At 43.5% G+C, this 19,395-nt stretch overlaps 1 protein-coding gene across 1 annotated transcript in view; it reads left to right on the top strand.

Annotated features, from left to right (window-relative positions):
• The window catches only part of LOC119442867 (importin-11), a 67,207-nt gene that overhangs the window by 15,041 nt on the left and 32,771 nt on the right, over positions 1-19,395 (top strand). Inside the window, exons 9-14 of the mRNA XM_037707911.2 lie at positions 4,627-4,719; positions 5,658-5,813; positions 9,306-9,346; positions 12,181-12,319; positions 13,086-13,191; positions 16,234-16,397. Of these exons, the coding sequence (XP_037563839.1) occupies positions 4,627-4,719; positions 5,658-5,813; positions 9,306-9,346; positions 12,181-12,319; positions 13,086-13,191; positions 16,234-16,397 (699 nt within the window). The remainder of the gene's footprint in view (positions 1-4,626; positions 4,720-5,657; positions 5,814-9,305; positions 9,347-12,180; positions 12,320-13,085; positions 13,192-16,233; positions 16,398-19,395) is intronic.

Here is a 19,395-nt window from a genome sequence, read left to right as displayed (position 1 = left end):
CGTTACAAAGAAATAATGGATATAACGAAGTAAATGCCATTCCCCTTGAAAGCCTCATAGAGATCCATGTATTTGAAGCCTTGTTTTTACAAAGTAAAATTGTTCTGCCTATGAATGTATAATGAACTAGATTTGTCTTCGAAACCAATAATTACCAACGGTTGTTAGGGCACGTTGCCGGGCTAGTTGGTTTGAATTCATAATAGACATGGAGCAGCGCAACACGACAGGGACCAAGAATAAGAAGACACATACACAGCGCTAACTTTCATATAAAAATTTTATTTGATCGCACGTGTTGTTTATACAATGACAGCGGATCGATAATAAAACCAAGGAGACAAACATATGACAAAGGTCATGTAAGCTTTCCACTCCCGAACGGTTGCAGGGGCTCTGCAAGAAAGTTAATGCAGATAGGAGAGAGAAGGCCGATTGTGCCATAAACCACCATGAAAAACACGTGGATTGCATTCAGGGTGTTGTATATTCTACGAGGGCGGTTCGATAAGTACTTAGCCTCACCGTGAGGGCGCGACGCTATCGCATGAGACATATACTGACTTTGCATGTGTCCCTCTTAGAGGAACACATGCAAAGGTCAAGTCGAATCAGGCTCTCGGTTTTGTTTTTGGCCGCTTGAGGAAGAGGAAGCAGGTGATTTTTCTTGTGTCCGTTTAAAAAATGTAAAAAGAGCAATATCGGTCGGTGATTCGATTCTTGTTTTTGGAAGGGAAATCGCGCAGCAAAATCAAAGAGCGACTGGATGCCGTCTACGGTGAGTCTTCTCCTTCGATGGCGACCGTCAAAAATTGGTTCAACGAGTTTAAACGTGGTCGCACATCGGTTTTTGATGAGCCTCGCCCAGGGGCCCCGCAAACGGCTACCACGGCCGATAGCGTGGCAAAATTCCACGACCTCGTATTGGCAGACCGCCGACTGAAGGTGCGCGAGATAGCTGAGACAGTAGGCATCTCAAAAGACCGCGTGGGTCATATCCTGCATGAAATTTTGGGCATGAGAAAGCTGTCGGCGCGATGGGTGCCGCGTTTGCTCACTCCGGACAACAAGCGCATCTGTAAGACCACTTCAGAGCAGTGTTTGAAGCTGTTTAAGCATAATCCAAAGGAGTTCCTGCGTCGTTTTGTGACTGTCGACGAAACATGGATCCACTGGTACACACCAGAGACCAAAGAACAGTCGAAACAGTGGACTGCACCCAGAGAACCTGCTGCGAAGAAGGCGAAGACTGTCGCATCGGCCGGAAAGGTGATGGCCACCATTTTCTGGGATTCTCAAGGTGTGATCTTCGTCGACTACCTTGAGAAGGGCAAAACGGTGACAGGACCTTACTGCGCCGAATTACTGGGCCGATTCGGCGCCGAAAAAACGGCCATATTTGGTGAAGAAAAAGGTGCTCTTCCACCATGACTACGCGCCAGCTCACACCTGCGCCGTCGCCACGGCCAAGTTGGTCGAACTGGGCTACGAAGTGGTGCCCTATCCAGCGTATTCTCCAGATTTGGCCCTGAGTGATTTCTTCTTGTTTCCCAACTTGAAAAAGTCACTCGTCGGACAAAAATTTGAGTTGAATGAAGAAGTTATCGCCGCCACAGAAGCCTACTTTGCAGCTCAGGAGAAAACATATTTTTCTGATGGGATCAAGAAGTTGGAGGATCGCTGGGTCAAGTGTATAGAGTTGAAAGGGGACTATGTTGAGAAATAAATCGACACCATTCCAAAATTTTCGTTTTTCTTCTGAAGGCTAAGTACTTATCGGACCGCCCTCGTATACCTTTGTCGTGTAAACACATGTACATAGGTCAAACAGGCTGGCCAGTGCCTCAACCAGAGACTTAAAGAGCACCAGTACAACTTCAAAGAAGCAGTGTCAGGCCATCTAGGAATTGGGCATTACTGCCAGAATTGCGGCTGCGCCCAGTCTTCGAAAACACGACCATTCTAAGTAGGGCCCAAAGCAGAATGACACGAGAGATAATTCAAGATTATGAAATCGACAAAATGAAAGAAACGTGTGAGCATTCCATCTTTGGCCTTATCGGAGGAAGAAAGAAGGTATCTAGAATCATTGCCTTGAAATGAACAGGTGTGGTGTGTTATTGTACTGCACAGTATCTTTATATGTTTGTCGCCTTGGCTTTATCATCGATGGAACAAAGCAATTTCAGTTTCTCCTTCAACGTCGTTGTTAGAATCTTCCAGCGTATTACGAAAAAAATTTCAAACATGGCCCGCAGGAGGATTTTCTTCTTTGCACATTCATACAGCCGAACCCAATTATATCAATATTCAAGTGCCAAGAAAATCCCATTGTTATTACCAATAACTGTTATAACTAGGTTGCACGAAAAAAGTAGAGGGGACAAAAATTCAAATATATAAATCAAAAAGGAGTAGTCGAACCCACCTATAGCATTACCGGATTTAACAATATTCTAATGTAACAACAACCAGCTTACTACAATGTTCCCATGCCCTATTATTGGCAATAACAAATAAACCATACTACTGAGTGTTTTCACTGAAATGAAAAGAAGCGCGAAATCCCGGATAAGAATGTCACAGTTTCACCCAAAAGGCGAAGCATTGATAGGGATCGAAATAGTCCTTTGACCCCTCCAACATGAAAGGGGGTCAAGAGAAGGGAGCAATGCGAAGGCGACACAATGAAGCCGTGCCGTGTGGGGTGCGCGACACAAGGCAGATGTGGCGTAGGCATGGGGCATGCAGGCGGATGTGACTGCTGGCACGTTTATTTTATTTCGATAGCAATTACAGTAAGCTTCCGTTATTTTGACTCCGGTTAATTTGATATTTGGTTAATTCATTCTTCACCGTAGGTCCTGGCCAGTTCCCATGCATTTCTATTGGCCCAAACTTTTGTTATTTTGATCCTAAAATTGGCCTTTGTCGAATAATTTGAACTTGACCAGCCAGCATGCTCGCGCCTGACCCCTACGGTGACCCCAATAGCGACCCCTTTACTGGCAACGTCTGTCTCGGTGAAGCTTGGGTACAGTGAATGCGTTGATCACACATCACCTCCCGTTGCAAATGCCCATTTTTGACCTGCCCTAGGAAGATTTTAAAACAATAACCGTAGCTCACAATGTCTGATCACGGAATTTAACTGATTCTAATGCGGGCTTTTTTTTTTTTTTTTGATAAAAATTGGGTGGAAAGTTTTCTGCGCAGGGCAATTGCACACAAAACCAAAACTGCCTTCGCAGTGTTCGTATGCTTTACTGCATAGCTGGCCGCCATGGTGCAACACATGTTACACCCTTGCCCATTTTCCTTGCTAAAAAAGTTGGATGCTCGTTAGATTTTTACTTTGTTTAGGAGCCTTAGTGTCATTTCTACATTAATTTTCTACTTTGGACACATAGAAAGTCGGTGCACGTTTGCTTCGGAGGCATGTTAGAATCAGGCAAGTACTGCCAAATGAATCAGCGGTGTGTTTTAGCCTTTTTTCCGTATCTCGTTTAATTCAGCCTGCTGGATAATTCGATAAATGTTGTTTGTCCCGTCATGGTCGAATTAACTCAAGTCGGCTGTATACGGACACTTCATGCGAACTGCTGCTGTCGCGCTGAAGTTCCGTATAAAGTCCAAGTGCGATGAGATCGCAACCGCACGCTGTATGCTGTAGGTGCAAACGAAAGCATGCGAAGGTGAGCCGAGAGGGATGGTGGCTTGGTGTGATGACATCTTCTTGCATGCGCAATGGAGCAATGTGGGAAGAGTATGGGCGACCTTTCGCACGCGCAAAGGGGGGAACAGGGAGGTGTGCTCACTAGGAGGGGGGCAAGGTAACGCACATCTCCACTTTTACTTCGGCAATGCATGTCCTATTCTGGAGGTATTCTGAACTGGGTTCGATGGCTAGCCGACCCAAGATAGCTGATGGCTTCGTGCACGCCTGGTTTCGCGTTGAACCAAGAAGCAGCATGAAGGAGAATTTGCTCGCCGCTGCTGCCGCTCTTCACCACTCCAGCGTTCTGAAAGCGAGTGTCCGTGGTCGTCATGTGAGATGTGTTCATGTTTTCGTGTGTGTGCATGACACCGTGCTTGTTAATTTAGTTAGTAAGCAAATGTTTACAGCAGTTTACACAGCTAATAAAGCTACTAACCTTACTGCGTATTAATTTGCTGTCACAATCAGTGCTTCGCATTTAGGGCAAAACCGTGACTTTTTTCAATATATATATATACATATATATATATTTTGCTTTTGTGCACTTGCCCAGCAGCCTGATTTAATTGTTATACCAACCTATAACGGGGCATACGAGTGGTGTAGTGAACGGTTTATTTCGCCATATAACACGTACAAATGTTCATGGAGCTCGGCTGTTTATTGTTATATCCAATACATATATTGGTAAAACTGGTATCGTTATAAGTGGGTTCAACTGTATAGGAGCATGAGAAACATGTACAATGTTGGTGGCGCAACAGATGCAGTGTACCTAAAAAGACCTATGCATTCTCGTTTATGCATTGCAGTCTATTTTGCTACCTAGGAACCTTACTTCGTGTTTCATAGCAAGGATGTTTGTTGCTGTTGCTTTTACACACTCCTGCATCTCTTTGTTGTCACAGGTCTTCTTTTTGAAAGGTTTATAGTCCAGTCCCTCAACTTGATCAAGGCCATTGTTTTGTGCGCAGAGTACTCTCCTTCAAAGATTCCCGATGGTTAGTAGACAATTTTTGCCCATGACTGACCAGTGTCACTGCTTGACTTTAACAAACTTACAAATTTATGGTGTAATTTTATTGCATGTTTGTCATCAGTTTTGTGCCCATTTCCTTTCTTTTATACCATGCACCTGTTACTACTCTCCTAGAAATGCTATGAGATATTCAGAAATGCATTGTGTTCCTTAGTTAAAGTACCATCTGCACAGCATTAAAGACAGGAAGTAAATACAAGGTTGAAGACGACCATTGTTATATGACAAAATTGCACCCTAAATGGCTTATTTTAAGAATGCAAGCTTTTTCATGCTTTGTAGAATCTCATAGTAACTTGGGCAGTTGCTCATGCAGTACCATGTACTAAAGATGTGCTCTGTCATAGTTGTATATGTTGCTATTAGATGTTACAGTGCAGGTAGCCGTTAATTGAGGGTTATAACTTTTAATATTAGCAAAATCTCCTTCTTCTTAGTTCTGATAGGATGTTATTTCCCAAAGAATACTATCTTTGGGCTCTACAATACAGAAAGAAATACTCATTAGTAGCCCTGGTACCGAGGAATATGCCATATTTTTGCTAAAATGTTAGTACCATTTGCTCAGAAACAGTGCTTTTAGCACCATTCTGAGAACCTTGGTAATGTTCCTTCTTGGGAGCTGGCATGCTGTAAGTTGCACCTCTTCATAAATTTTTTTTTCGACTGCTACTGCCTGGAGAAAAAAGGAGAGGAGGGAGAAAGGTTCTGTGGTTCTGTAGAGAGTGTCTACACTGCACACTGCACATTTCAAACTGTTCATTGCCCACTTTGTTAAAAACTTCCAGCATTTTTTGCAGTCAAAGAGCAACTTTAAAACCTCGAAGTTTAATTTGCTTGTATCATTTGAATTCCGCAATTAACTTAGTCTTCTGCCTTGCTTTTGCATGCCTTCTGCAGACGTACAAGACCCTGCCACGATGGAAGCTGCTCAGATAAAAATGACCTTTTTCACATACTCTACGGTGACGGAGATGTGCCGACGGCTAGTGCTGCACTATTTTTTGCTCACTGAGGAAGAATTGGCTACGTGGGATAACGATCCTGAGGGTTTTGGTGAGAGCAGCTGAATCAAAGCTTTCTTTCTTCAGGAGTAAGTGCTTAACTGGACTGCATCTGGAAGCTAGCTATGATGCTTGGTATTGATTGACCTTTGATTTAACTACACTTACTTGTGTTTTTAGTCTAACAACATTTTAAAAGAGTGAGCCTATCACTGCTTTTTTAACACTAAAATATTTTGCAAGACTTCACTTGTTTTTAGAGGTGTGTGAATACCGAATAGTAAATTTCAAATTGACTATCAAATGAAGAACTAATATGCCAAATATAGATAAAATATTCTATATCATAAAATTTACCCAAAATATTTACACAAATTTTGTGCATGATGTGACGATGCTGCAAATAGTCGGGGGGTCTCGTAGCATTGGCAAACAAGAATGTAGAAAGCTATGAGTAACTTAAGTACATAGAAATCAAGATATATTGTACGGTCTGCTTTTAATAAAGGGAAGTCAAAATTAGTATGCCAGCATTGACTACAGCTCAGTTCTAGTACAGTCAACGGTCGATTTTTCAGACATGCCTGATAATACGGACGCCTTTGTGGCACCGCCACAAACGCGTCCGAATAGCCCATAGAATCAATGTACAAGGACATTCGAAATTTCGGACAATGAAATCCTTTGCCATTTGATTTTGCTGACTTTTTGCTGTAGTTCCAAAACATCAATAATTGAAGACACCACCGGCACCATTTTGATTATCTCGCAGCCTCGAACCAGCGTTCTCGCATGCCAATCCGCTGGCGGCCATAGTAGTATACAGTAGAACTTCACTAGAACGTCATGTTCGCAATCGCGAAAAATAAACATAACCCCATAGAGGAATGTGTTAATACATTCCAGTTAATACGTTCCCGGAACATACGATTACTCGGCAGCAACGTTCAGCATTGCGGTAAACTGCGGTCGTATGATACGTTCTGCAGCGAAAAATTATCATTCAGGTGTGCAAAAAGACCACTCTCATGTGCTTGTGAAGCGCTAAGCGGCACACAGCGGCCGTGCTGCTTCTCTGCAGTGCTCAATTCCCCCCCTCCGCGACTTCTCTGCATTGCTCATTCGCCCGAAGTGACGAAGCGCGGCAGCAGCGGCGAGCGAATTGACCTTTGCGATACGTCACCCCTCCTCGCTTCAACGCAAACTACTAAGCGGCAAAAACAGGTGGACACTGCGCGCGCCCGGCGCGAGGCGCTCTCATTTGTCAAGATCGTAGCGGAGGTGGTGGCGGACGAGGCGCCTGAAGACGGCGGCGAGAACAAAGGCTTGCGCCCACCAGCTACCTTCGCCGAAGCCCTTGCTGGCCTGAAAGCCTTACAAAGCCTCTTTCGCACGAAAGACAACGAAAATGCGGACAAGGGTCTGCAATGTGCGCAAAAGGAGTTGTTCCTGTCCAAGGGTGTGACGCACCAGCAGAAAATACAGTCGAATCTCAATAATTCAAACTCAAAGGGGCCCGAAAATTTGTTCAAATTAAAAGCACTTATTTTTGACGTATTTGTGCACCATAACGCTACGTACGAACGGTGCGAGTCATGAAATATCGCGGCGCGCAATCACATAGCGAGCAAGGGCCACGAAACTGCCCGCGTTGCTTCCCTCTGCGCCGCAGGCGCTGCGTTGGCTGAGACGTCGGCACATACACGCATGTTCCGGCGCGACGCTGAAGCGCGACCTTGCCATTTGAGAGGAAATTTTTGCCGCGGTATTTTTTTCTTTCTTTTTTATTTCACCGCGCGGCGTTGAGGAGTCTCTCTTAAGCTTTTGCTTTATAGCGGTGTCGGAGTATTGCCAGTCGGAGGCACCGCCACGTGATTTGGCGTGCTGCTGAGAGCATTGTCGGTGCGCGGTTATGTTCGAATTAACCGTCGCAAATGCTTTCGCGTTCAAATTACCGAGCGTTCTCGCCCATTGGAATACACATAACTTTGACTCCCACAGCGTCAGTTCGAATTAACGAGATTCGACTGTAACTATGTTTTGCAAGAAATAAATGTTTTCTGCTCTTGCACCTCAAATGGGCTTGTCAGCTTCAATTTTTAATGGATTCGGATCGTACGTTATCCTGGATCGCACGTGTATTTTTCGGGTATTTTTTGAAAATGTATGAACGAGGTTCTACTGTATAAGGGGTTCCCATGTTATTGTATTACCTCCCCCCCTATGTAATACCCACGTTCAGGGCCTTTAGGTTTATTTTGCATAAATAAAATAAAAAATTATGTGTCTGTTGGTGCCATGTCTGTTGCTGCCACCTTGTTGAGCTGCTGAGATCTGTAGTTTTTTGTGACAGCTCCCTCCTTCTTCAAAGATAATACAGTTAAACCTCAACATAATGAACTATTTAACGTTTCATAACCTCTTGTCCAAAGAACAGCATGTATTTACAACCTAACATAACGAAGTGTGTTTGTATGGAATTACAATATAACGAAATTTCAATGCCACCTCAAAGGAATGCCGAGACAATAAATGGAAACTTCCGCAGACGCAGATGGTCAAATGATTGAATTACAAGCGGCTGCTTGCAAATGTGCTTTTCAAGTGGCGCGACAAGAGCGACCGCCGAAGTGGAGCCGCATCACGTTCAGTATGAAGTCCGAGTGCAATAAGGTCCTATCAAGTTCCGCGCACTTTGTGCTTTAGGTGTGAGTGAAAGCATACGATGGTGAGACAAGATGGTGGCTTTATGAGTGCCACCTTCCTGCACGAGCAAAGGGAAAGAGGGGGAGGAGAGCGAGCTCGTGCTAATGTGATCAAGTGTGCGCGAGGGAGGGGGGGAGGTGGTAAATTGGCGCGCGTCTTGATTTCTTGCGCATGTGTCGGCCGTGGCTGCACATGGCTGTAAGCGCGGCTGAGCACATGTGCATCCGCATGTGCAAAGAGTGGGTGTGCCAAGACAGCGTGGCATCATGTAAGCTGTCTTCCCGCGCGCACGTTTAGTATTGAAGGTTGTGTAATCTCGAGTTTTGGGGACCCGTTGGAGTAAGAGGCAGACGAATCATTCGCTCCCCGCTGCTAGTGCTTTTCAAGATAGAGTCATCCCAGTGCAGGTGACGCTTTGAGCTGCGGGGGTGGAGGGCACATGAAAGTGTGGCTGGCTTTGCCTAATTCGTACTGCTAATGTGAAGATATCATCATTGTGGCATTAAACTGTATCATTCATCGCCGACTCCCAGATTTATCAAGATGAATTGTTTTCTCGTTCAAGGTTGTTTTTTTTCGATTGCCCGATAATTCGGAAAATTCTGCGGCCCCCTTACGTGTAAAAAAAATTGATCGGCGACTGTATTTATTTGCATAAAAGGTCGAATTTCGAAACAGTGATATATCAATATAACAAAGCAAATTGCTGATTTTATCGACTTCATTATATCGAGGTTTAACTGTTACCCAATTTGATTTGATTGGAAAGGCATGTGCCCATGTTTTCTCTTGTGAAGTGTCTTCAGACCTGAGTTGACTGCCTTTTGTTCTCTTACAGCCTCAGACGGAGGTGGAGAAGCATGGAAATTTTGCCTAAGGGTAGGTATATTCATATCTCTGCGTATATTATCTGTCAGTTTTCATTTATTTGTGTCTTATCACTTGTGATGCTTGAACAAGGAGAGCTTCAGTGCCACATATTATATGGTGCTGCATCTGCATGTTCCACCACTTATTTTTAATAGCAGTAATGAGTCAAACCTGTTCTTCCTACTTTAAAACTACTGTCCATGTCTATTTTGCCGGTATAGTAGGTGGCACCGAAATCAGTAGTCTTAATTTACTACCAAGGTAGCCCTTGCATGTGGTCTTTTTTTTTTTTTTTTTAGTTCCAGAAATTCGTGGCCTCACATTTGACGTACAGTAAACTTAGGTTAATTTGACCCTAGTTAATTCAATCTTTCAGTTAATTTGATCCAAACCGAAGGTCCTGGCCAGTGCCTATGCATTTTTATGGTCCCAAACTTTTGTTATACCTATCCTAAAAGTGGCCTTCACTGGATAATTCGAACTTGACCAGTTAGCATGCATGCACGTGCCCCTATACATGCCCCTATTTCGTTTCCAATAGTGACCCTTGTTGTGGCAGCACATCCCGGCGGAGCTTAAGGGACAGTGAATCGATTGAACACGCGTGAAAATATCCTGTCAGAAATGCCTGTTTTCATAACGGTATGCTCATAATGTTTCTTGACAGTATTTACCGGATTCTAGTTTTTTTTTTTTTTTTTTTCTTTCTTTCTTAAAGAAAATTGGGCCAAAAGTTGGTTGCGCGGTGCAATCAGATACGAAACCAAAACCATGTTTACAATGTTCGTATGCTTTATCGCACAATATGGCTGTATTGTGGGGAAACTGACTTAAAAAATCATGTGGTGAAACTTAAGGAAACCGGCCACCATTGTGCAACACACATTAGATCCTTGCCAATTTTTCTCGATAAAAATGGTTGTGAATTAGATTTCTCTTTTGTTTAGGAGCTTTAATGAAATTTCTACATTATTTTTTTACCTTGGGCATTTAGAAAGCGGGTGCATGTTTGATTTGAGGCGGGTTAGAATGGAGCAAATACTGCCAAATGAATCAGTGGTGTGTTTTTGCCACGGAGAAAGAACAATTCAGGAGGCGCAACTCCGCTCCTTCCCGCGTCGTCATAATGTCACGCAGGAGCGCGGCGGCAGACATCATGACAGCGCCCCCTACCAACCGCCAGACACCTGACGTATGGTCACGTGACGGTTTGTCGAAGCGATGCAGCGGATGCGGGGAGCGCGGGGCCGGGTCGCTCGGTCTTGTCTGCTCGCGCGCAGATGCTTGACACCAGTGCGCCGCCCTGGCATTAGGTAGCTACAGCTCAAGTATGCTAGCTGAACACGATGCCTGTCGCTAAACGAGACAGCAGCTATTACAACGTGTTCTCGCTATGCTGGCCGGAGTGCCATGAGACGGGGACTGACCAGTACCACCCCAAGGAGCAGCAATGACTTTTTCAGCTGGTCAGAGAAGACCAGCTGAAAGGACCTCCTTCAAGGTCAGCATAGTATTTACGCCAGCTGAGCGTTCCGCTGGGGAAATGTTTTTAGCAGACATCGTTTCTCGTCAGTTCTCGATCCTTGATTTCTATAGCTCTCGCCCATTCCTGCAAGCGTTCAATGTCATTTGGAGCTTTGAAAGTTCGAGCGTTTTCCACGCAGTACTTATGTTCGCTGTTACAGTTTGGGACGAAGCATCGGCGCCCAATTTTCGATAATCAGTAAATGCTTACACAACGAACACTTACATCGTAGAGGAGCAGTGGAGGAACTGCAGAACTTAGAAGGGATGATTCTGACTGCGCGAAGTTAGCGGCAGACTCTGCTCTTCTCTGCTGTTCCATCTGTCCGCGTCTCTCCAAACGTGCCGCAGAAATATAATTAAATTTTGTTTCCCCGCATGGTAGCTATGTATCGCATACTCTGATCGGCACTTTTTATGGTGCATGATAATAAAGATAAGCAAATTCTCGTTTATTGTTACACCAAAAAACTTGAAAAAAGCACCAAGTGCACTTTTCTATACACGCGTGGGTATGGTTGCAAATCGTCTGCTCTTTCTATACGCACCTGGCTACGATCGCAGATTGTCTGGTCCTTCAAGTGTTCTAATTTCTTGCTCTTATTGCCGCATAAAAAGCATGGGATCCTAAATTTAAATCTTGAAAAAAAAAAATATTTATACCATGACAGTCTACAGATCTTTTATTCCTTGAGTAGAAACCGCGCTGGCGCAAATCTTTTTTGTGTCATCCGACAACCCAGCGCAAGCGTCCAGTAGCAAACGACGCCGGGCGCCGTCGGAGAGCAATTTCTTTTTTTTTTTCTTCCGTGGCCGCGCGCGACGCTCCGACCGCAAGGGAAGTAGTTCCTTCCGTCGCCACAAGGGACACTACGCCAACGTTCACCACCAGTGCGTCTCCTCCTCTCCCAGCATGACATGCCGGCCCGTAGTTTCACCTCCTGTTATTCTTTCTCCGTGGTTTTTGCATTTCTTTTTCTGCATCTTGTTTTGTTTGACCCGCTGGGTAATTCGATCAATTTCGTTGGTCCCATCAGGGTCAAATTAGCAGAAGTCGACTGTACCTGGATTGCAGTTTAGGTTTAGCCTGTAAGGAAAGAAGCTTGGTTTTCATTTTTTCCTGCTGGTAATTGATTTTTTACCTTGTAAATGTCGCTACTGCTCTGGAAAAAAAATGAAATAAAGGCTCAATCACTGTTAACAGATTTGGTGCTGTTCTTTAAGTGTCCCTTTTAAAGGCTTGACTGTTAGTCTTGAGTTTTGTTAAGTGCAGAGTGTAGGTCAGCCCATGTGATCTTTGTTACATATTCCATCTGCAGCAATGCAGTGAAGTCCTGTTCCTGACGATCTTTCATGAGTTTCGGGAGACATTGGCTCCACTGCTGCTTGAGATGATCCAGGGGATCCAGCCAGCTGATGGCACCATCAGCTTTCAGGCTATGCTCAACAGGGATGCAGGTGGGAGGGTACTACTACACGTACTCTAACGCCAGGGTTCGTAACAATCCTTGAGAACAACCGCCATTTTCAAGCTAGACCTTGAGAACCCTTAAGCTTTGAGGTGCTTAACCCTTCGCGATCATGTGTCGGGCCCATCCCGACATGCGAAAACATTAGTTCAGTTAGATGTCGTGAAGCGGTCAACACACACGAACACGTGTGTGCTAGTGTTTGTTGCCACCGTTTTCTAAAACTTTTTCAACCGTGGATATTTGCACTTTGTAGCGTCTGTATGCAAGGACAGCACCTTTTTTAGCAACACACTCGGCGGAATTCATTCATGCTTTTTTTTCGTGGCGCACAGCGCTGCAGGTGGCAACGTTTTCTTTGCATGCTTTTTACGGAAGAAAACTTGCATAGTTTAGTGAATCTCAAGGTGATTTTTATTCTGGAGAGGAATATATTCTGCCTTCAGGTGGCTAGCAGATTACCTGAGGTTAGAGCACCGCCGAAGAAAGCAACATTAAAGAGCCTGGAAAAGCATGTTGCTGACTAGAGACTACATACTGTATGAAAGCCCCGGAAATAGAGAAAACTTATTTTTCGTGCAAGTAATGTCTGCCTCTTCGAGGAAACCAGCTGAAGGACTAGAATTGTGCTATCTTCCACAGGCAGTTCTTTAAAAATTGTTTAAAGCCTTTGCAGAAGCACCTGGTATGTACTAGTGTCACTGTTTTAGATGTACATCATATATTGCATCTTTGCACTTGCCTTCTTATTGCAGTGTACACAGCTGTTGGACTCGCCGCCTTTGACTTACATGATGAATTGGACTTTGACAATTGGTTTCTTCACGTCCTTATTCCGGAATTGAAGGTTTCTGAGCCGAGGTAATGCTCATCAGTTTTAATTCATTCTGAAAGTCTGTGACATTTTGGTTGCAAGTTGGAGAGGTCAATTTACTTTGCAGTTAGCTTCTGATAATATTACAGGAATGGAATCAGTAATGGAGTTGCACAGGTCACGTATTGTGTAGAACAGATAAGCAAGTGTTCTGTTAGAGTAACAGAATGAATTCCAAGGAAAAGCAAACCCAGTTGACTGTGGCTGTTGATTAGATAAAGGGTTGAGGGTTTGAAATTCACAGATGTAGGGGGGGGGGGGGGGGGGCTAGATTAAATGAGAAAGGATGGGGGTAATGTAAGAGGCCTTTGTCCTGTAAGCAGCTGCTGCTGCAGCAGCCTATTTTCTTCTTCTTTTCTTCTTTATTGATGTATTTAGGACAATATAAGAATTGTCCTAGGGGGCACAGCTAAAGGCAATACATTGCCTGACTGGGACATGCCACCCATACAGCAGCAGCAGCAGTATGACAGTACAGAACATTTTAAAGACACATGTGAAAATCAAATATTATACTTATAATAAACAGATTGATCGCACAATTCAAAAAAGGAAACGAAAAAAAATGAATGGCAAATACAGCTTTATACATCTTATAAGCATTTGAAGCGAAAAAATAACATGAGAAAATGATACACAGCAGTACACCAAGATCAAGCAAAAAGTTAGGTAAGCAAAACAATATTACGTAATGTGCAAACACTTGTAGCCCAGAACAAAAAAAAAAAATAGTTTTGTAGGAATATACATGATAGCCTAACTTTGGTTTTCTTCTTCTGCAAATAATAATTTTCTGACCACTTTTCTAAAAGTTTGCTTGGAGGTTCCAGAATAGATCTGTGGCCAGAGGATAATCGATTAAGAGATGAGTAATTTGCAAGGCGAGTTTTTGTTCACCATATTTGGTTCTACTGCGTGGTGTAACTACCAGACTATTTCTGAAATTATATCCTGTTGTTCTTACGTGGTATTATTTTTTTTTTTTTTTTTGGAAAGAGGATTTGTCTATCTGAAATCGCTGGAAAATTTCGAGGAATAGTTTATAAGTGCAAAGTTTTGATGTTGGCAATAGTTTGTATTTGCTATAGAATGGTTTGGTGTTTTCCATACGTAAGAAGTTTCCTATGGCACGTCGTGCACGGTCTTGCAATGTTTGAAGTGATGATAAATTATATTTAGTTGTGGTTGGCCAAACTAAGAGACAATATGTTAATCGAGAATGTATGAGGCCATTGTTAATGTTGAGTTTCATGCTTGTCGGTAACAGATATCTCAACCTCTGATTTTAAGCCAACACTGATGACAATTATGAAATCTTCCTCACTTGATTCATCATTGTTCAAGTGTGTCCATGTGTTTATGTGTGTTTATGTTTTACTGTGCAGGGAAAGTCTAATTAGTTTGATTTTGAATTTTAGACTTCACTTGCAGGATTTCGCTTGCAGATTCGGAGCACAAGCACCCCTTTTCAATGTAGTGTAATTCCCTGAAACCCATTATTGCCACACAGACCCCTGTGCCAGAGCAAGGAGTTGAGTAAAGCACATGCTAATCCCGTGACAAAGTTATTCAGGACAGCAGGGCGCAGTTCCAACCGACACAGTCCGCCATCCTTGTATAGTTGGTCAATGTCCCGGTCATGGAGGAAGAAATATTTTAGGAGGGGAATCTTCCCTGCAGCGACAGCGTGCATGGGCGGTGCAGTAGCGTCACGGTTTGGTGAGGAGCAAATGCAGTTTTCGTTGCAGCACGACAAATGATGCTGCAGGTACGTTCCCGTCGTTTACATGCTCTTCTGTGGGCATGACGCACAAAAATTTTGATATTGTCAAGTATTTCGTAAATTTCCACAGATTTGAATCAATAATGTCACGAAACAGAAGTGATGGACATTTTATCAACAGTACCATATTTACTCGATTTTAACATGCCCTCAATTGTAACATGCAACCCGATTCCCATGACCAAAAAAAGAAAAAAAAAATCCTCTACAGTACTGTGCACCTCATGTTTTATACAGAAATACAACCTTCTCTCATTTGGAAAAACAAAGATTTACTCGATATGCACTAAAGTTGCGATGAATTTAAGTTAGTGAGGGTGCGGTGTGCTCCAACAAGTAAACTGTAGTGGTTTCCTTTGCGGTTTGCAGGCTTTGTGTCTCTCTTGTTCTCATCGGTTTTTGGCCCTTGATGGCCTTGAAAGGGCTAGCTTCTGCGGCGAGCATGCCGCACACGTCTTTCCAATCCCTACGTGCGGATTTAACCGACAGAGGGCACGTAAGCGCCGTAAGCGCCGTACTCTCCGCCGTGATTTGATTAGGACGCCGGAGCGGGCGCTGTGTCCTTCTGAAAAATTCTTGCTCCGTGGTCCCCGTATTCCTGCCCTCTTTGCTGCTTTGACAGAGCTGTGTTGACTGCTATACCAAACAGTCTCATTTCAAGAAGAGGAGAAAATAATGCTTCGGAACTGGTATGAATCAGCCATTGAAATTCGCTGCAACTGCAAAATGTTAATTCTTCCAATCAAGAATCGGTGGCGGCTACTCCTTTAAACACATCAGCTCCCCCAGGCGCACTAACACTCAGCCTCGTTTGGAACCTCCTGAGTGAAAGCGTAGCAACAGAGCTTAGCATTGAAGGCAAATTTTTTAGTTGTGCAGTATCACAGCAGTTGACTGATCCACACCACTTGTATGAGAAAGTCGTCTCTCCTAAGGTTACTCAATCTTCCAAGTAGCAACAGTGCTCTGATCTGAGTGCAGACGCAGGATGCAGACTGATATCGTCAGTTAATGCAATTGAAGGTACAGCTTGGCAGAAACGTTAAATGCATTCTTTAGGTTTCTCTTTGGCAGCGGGGTTGAATTATCGGAAGTTGAGTGTTTTATATGTGTAGTCTGTTTCATCACTATCAGTTACAATTGGTTGAGAGTGTGAAAAATGAATGAATCACTCATCCCTCATTGTGATTGTGCTGTATTAGTGTTGAAAGTTGGTAGTTATTCTCACACATGTATTTGCTTGCAGGTACCGCATTGTGCGTCGTCGTGTAGCCTGGTTAATTGGCCAGTGGGTTGGTGTCAAAATGTCACCTGAACTGAGGCCTGTCCTGTACAAGGCTCTGATTGAGTCCCTTGATCCATCTGAAGATCTTGTTGTTCGTCTCACAGCAGCTGGAGCCGTCAAAGCTGATATCCTTTGCATTTGCATTCCCTGTTCTGAAACACATATAAGCAGATTTCATGTATGAGAGGGCTTGTGTTGAGAATTCTGTAGCTCAGCTCAAGAAGCAAAAGATGTGTAGCAAAGTGCATCGGCAAAGTGTATTTTGGCCAAGTGCATCATTAAGGCATACGTATACTGGGTGTTTCAGCGAACATTTTCAAAAATTTTTAAAGGTTGCCTGTGGCAGATAGCATAATTCTAGTTCATGAGCTGGTCTGCTCGTAGAGGCGGACATTACTTGCACAAAAATTGAAATGCATAATCGTCTAATTAACAAAAATTCATTAATTATTTTTACTAATTACCATTATGGCCCATATTGCAATTTGAAAATTCTAGCCGTGCAGTTTGCAAGGCGGATCCACTTGGAACGAATTCTCAGGATGACACCAGTTTCGAGATATTAATTCTCGAACAATGTGGAAAAATACATTGGTGTTACAGTTACTTTCTTAACAAAACTTTGTTTTACGCATTGAAGCATAAAAGTAACTGGAATGCCAATGCATTTCTTCGCAAAGTTCGGGAATGAAAATGTCGAAACTGGTGTAATCCTGAGAATTCGTTTCAAGCGGATCTGCCTTGTGAACTCCACGGCTAGAATTGGTTTTTGCAATATGGGCCACGAGCTGTGGGGATGCGCGACTGTCGCGCGTCTCTGATGTTGTTTTCCTCACATGGCTCCAGTCTCCTGTAATCCGGCTTCTCCGCGTAGCTAAGCGCCGGCGGCGGTCGGCGTGGATGTTACGAGAGAGGGCGCGAGTGTTGCGCTGCTAACGCCACCTGATGGGGGGGGTTACGCGGGCGCAAAAGGGAGAAGGCTGTTCCTCTTGGACGTGGGATCGGTGAGCGATGCGGACGTTCCGGGTGTGCACCGATCCACGCTTCGCGAGACCGTCTCGCGAGGCTAGGAGCAGGACACCGGAATAGACGAACACGGATCGTTCGAACCCGCCACCACTCGCGTGACCGTACACGTGAACGATTAGGCAATTGGTGTCTAGCATGCGGGCGAGCATATTTGCTCGCTATCCGGTCGTGGTGAGTCGGACTTCCTCGATTTGTCGCGCACCCATGGGAATCCGTTCTATGCGTAGTAATTCGGCTAGCGTGTATTAGTGTATGAAAGGTGCAATAAATGTCCTTTGGATTGTTTGTACTACTGTGTTGTCGTTCCTTTGTCCCAAGAGCACGTGTGAGATCCCACAAAGCTAATTAGTTAAGAACTGAATTAGTGAATTTTTGTTAATTAGTCGGTTACGCATTTCAATTTTTTGTGCAAGTAATGTCCGCCTCTTCAAGTAGACCAGCTCATTAACCAGACTTGTGCTATCTGCCACAGGAAACCTTTATCAATTTTTTTAAGTGTTCGCTGAAACACCCGGTATATTGACCCTAGAAATGAGCACGAAAATAACCTCGACGAATAACAAAATAAAGAACCCTGTGTCCTTCCTTGTCCTTGTTACTTCCAAGCTTGTTTCTAATGTCCAAGGAAAATTTTGGCTGTTGACATGCAGAACTGACAAAGGGTGCATGAAATCACTCATGGAGTGAATACAGTAAACTTACTTTAATTCGACTCAGGTAATTCGATTTTAGGGTTAATTCGATCCCAACCAAAGGTCCCAACTGGCGCTTAGCCATTTACATGGGCCTGAACTTTTGTTACTTCGATCATAAAATTGGCTTTCGCTGGATAATTCGAACTTGACCCATCAGCATGCATAAGCGGACGGTGACATGGTGACCCTAATAGCATCTCCTTTAGTGGCAGCCTGTCTCGGCAGAGCTTCGAGGACATTGAATGCATTAAACATGTCATTTCCCATCGAAAACGCCTATTTTTGGCCTGCTCTCAGAAGATTTTTAGGCATTAATATTAGCTCGCAATGCGATTATGGTATGTCATGATTCTAATGCGTTTTTTATTTATTTTTTTTTTTTTTTAGCTAACAGAACCGAAAATTGCCTACACTGTGCAGTCAGATGCGAAACCAAAACTGCATTCATGGTGTTCGTATGCTTTACTGGACAACATGGCTGTATTGCCGCGAAGCCGCCAAAACCAAACAAATCTGTGTGGCAAAGCTGACTTTAGGAAACTGACCGCCATTGGAACCTTGCCCTTTATTCTTGTGAAAAAATCGGATGCGCGATAAATTTCATATTTGATTAAGAGCTCTAATGACAGTTATATTTTAGTTTTCTACTTTTGACTCGTAGAAAGCAGGTGCTCATTTGATTTGGGGGTGTGCTAGGATTAGGCAAATACTGCCAAATGAATGAGTGATGTGTGTTGCATTTTTTTCTGCAACTTGTTCAATTCGACCCTTTGGATAATTCGATCTATTTTGTCAGTCCCGTCTGGGTTAAATTAAATGAAGCTGATAGTACCATGAAAGGACAAGAAGGAAGACTAATGCATCACTATAAAAGTTGGCAATCGTTCATAAACTGCTCTTCTTGTGGACTGCCAAGCGAGAAACTGTTGTGCTTTCTGTGTCTGAAATGGCATGTTTTCGAATCCAAGCTACTGCAGCGTATAGCAGAACAAAAGCTCAATAATGTATAGTTTTGCTGTAAGCACTACTTTTTCTTCTTTCTTTGTTTTTGTGTAAAGATGCAATGCCAGCAGTTCTCAACATAGTACGAGACTTGACCTTGAGTTGATGCTCCTACCTAAGTACCAAGGTTTTAAACATTTAACATTCCTTCTTGGTTATTTACTGAGAAATTCAATCTAATCAAAGCTCTGAAGATATTGCGGTTGCAATTCAGTCAAAAGGAATGTTTAGTGCATGCTAGTTTTATAATTAGATGTAAACATGCATTCTGGAACATTAATGAGCATAATGGTTAGGCACGTTAGGAATGCTGTTGGTAACAAATTGCAACCCATTTTTCCTACTTAGTGATCAATAGAAATACGGCAAAGATGGTGGCACGGCTAAGCGGCCTAGT

The sequence above is a fragment of the Dermacentor silvarum genome, chromosome 2, assembly GCF_013339745.2.
Source record: "Dermacentor silvarum isolate Dsil-2018 chromosome 2, BIME_Dsil_1.4, whole genome shotgun sequence".
Classification (NCBI taxonomy): domain Eukaryota; kingdom Metazoa; phylum Arthropoda; class Arachnida; order Ixodida; family Ixodidae; genus Dermacentor; species Dermacentor silvarum.
This window is presented reverse-complemented; position numbering and strand designations above follow the sequence as displayed.